The sequence below is a fragment of the Talpa europaea genome (assembly GCF_964194135.1).
Source record: "Talpa europaea genome assembly, chromosome: 6".
Taxonomy (NCBI): domain Eukaryota; kingdom Metazoa; phylum Chordata; class Mammalia; order Eulipotyphla; family Talpidae; genus Talpa; species Talpa europaea.
The window spans coordinates 40,305,559-40,307,423 of NC_140072.1; the positions used below are offsets into that span (position 1 = coordinate 40,305,559).

General features: G+C 44.6%; 1 protein-coding gene across 1 annotated transcript; it reads left to right on the forward strand.

The window, feature by feature from the left end:
* Positions 1 to 946: 946 nt before the first annotated feature.
* Positions 947 to 1,621, forward strand: LOC311172383 (BOS complex subunit TMEM147-like; the record flags this gene model as incomplete). Its single annotated transcript, XM_084235761.1, has 2 exons — positions 947 to 1,169; positions 1,377 to 1,621. The coding sequence occupies 2 exons, from the start codon at positions 947 to 949 to the stop codon at positions 1,619 to 1,621; spliced, it is 468 nt and encodes a 155-aa protein (XP_084091887.1).
* Positions 1,622 to 1,865: the final 244 nt, after the last annotated feature.

Here is a 1,865-nt window from a genome sequence, read left to right on the forward strand (position 1 = left end):
TTTTATTGGAATCCAGGGTTCTGTAACTCTTGGTTCTTGACAGTTTTTGCCAACTTAATTGTTCCTTTTGTGGAAAAACTGATTTTTGGAGTTCACAGGTATGGACATTTTGGTAGTTATTTTTATATTGACAGATTGCTTTCTAAAAAGAATAAACCATTTTATGTTAAAAGAAATAAAAGAAGACACAAAGAAATGGATGGGCCTCCCTAGTGGCGCAAGGATTAACACGCAACCTATGAAGCTGTCCGCACCCACTGCAGCACGAGTTTGATTTCCGGCCAGCCAGGTTGCAACCCACATGGCGCAGCAGACCTCTCTTGACTCACCCGCTGCTCCCCTCAAGCAGTGTACTTTGGTCATTCTGCCTGTTCTGTTCCCCATTCTGTCTCTGGTGAGTCCTCTCACCTCGCGTACCTCTGGCCTGTACCCCAGCTCTTGTATGCATAAATAAATAAATCTTTAAAAAAAAAAAAGAAATGGAAGACATCCCCTGCTCATGGATTAGAAGAATTAAGATATCAAAATGGCCATCCTCCCAAAAGCAATTTACAGATTCAGTGCTATTCCAAATAAAATTTCAATGACATTCTTCAAAGAAATAGAACAAATATTGATGAAATTTATATGGAGTCACCAAAAACCCTGAATAGCCAAAGCTCTCCTGAAAAAAAAGAAGGGAATGGAGGTATCACACGCCCAGACATCAAATTATACTACAAAGCCATAATAATCAAAACTACATGGTATTGGTACAAGAACAGACAACACAGACCAATGGAACTGAATAGAAAAGCCAGAAATAAACCCACAAATTTATGGTCAACTAATCTTTGACAAAGGAGCAAAAAATATGCAATGGAGCAAAGAAAGTTTGTTCAATAAATGATTGCTGCGGGCTCCGAGACCCCCGCCGCACCCCTCCGTGGGCCGGGCGGCCAGCGCCATGATGCTGTTTCACTTCGGGAACTGCTTCGCCCTGGCCTACTTCCCCTACTTCATTACGTACAAGTGCAGCTGCCTGTCCGAGTACAATGCCTTCTGGAAGTGTGTCCAGGCCGGGGTCACCTACCTCTTTGTGCAGCTGTGCAAGATGCTGTTTCTGGCCACTTTCTTTCCCACCTGGGAAGGTGGCACTTATGACTTCATTGGGAAGTTCATGAAGGCCAGTGTGGATGTGGCAGACCTGATAGGCCTAAACCTTGTCATGTCCCAGAATGCCGGCAAGGGGGAATACAAGATCATGGTTGCTCCCCTGGGCTGGGCCACAGCTGAGCTCATTATGTCCCGCTGCATCCCACTCTGGGTTGGAGCCTGAGGCATTGAGTTTGACTAGAAATACATCCAGATGAGCATTGATTCCAACATCAGTCTAGTCCATTACATCGTCACATCTGCCCAGGTCTGGATGATAACACGTTATGACCTGTACCACACTTTCAGACCGGCAGTCCTCCTGCAGATGTTCCTTAGTGTCTACAAAGCCTTTGTCTTGGAGACCTCTGTCCACCTCTGTTCCCTGGGTAGCTGGATAGCACTGTTGGCCCAAGCGGTGGTGACAGGGCTGCTAGCCCTCAGCACCTTGGCCCTATATGTCGCTTTTGTCAATGTGCACTCCTAGGTGGGATATCCCAGACATCACATACCTTTTGCCTGTTTGCAGGTTTCAGCAAAGTAAACAGTATTTGGAAAATAAATAAATAAATGGTGCTGGGAAAACTGGGTCACTACATACAAAAGAATGAAGCTTGACTATTACCTTATGCCATGCACAAAAACCAACTCAAAATAGATTAAAGAACTAGACAGAAGACCTGAAACCATAAACTATGTAAAAGGAAGTATAGGTAAGACACTACATGACA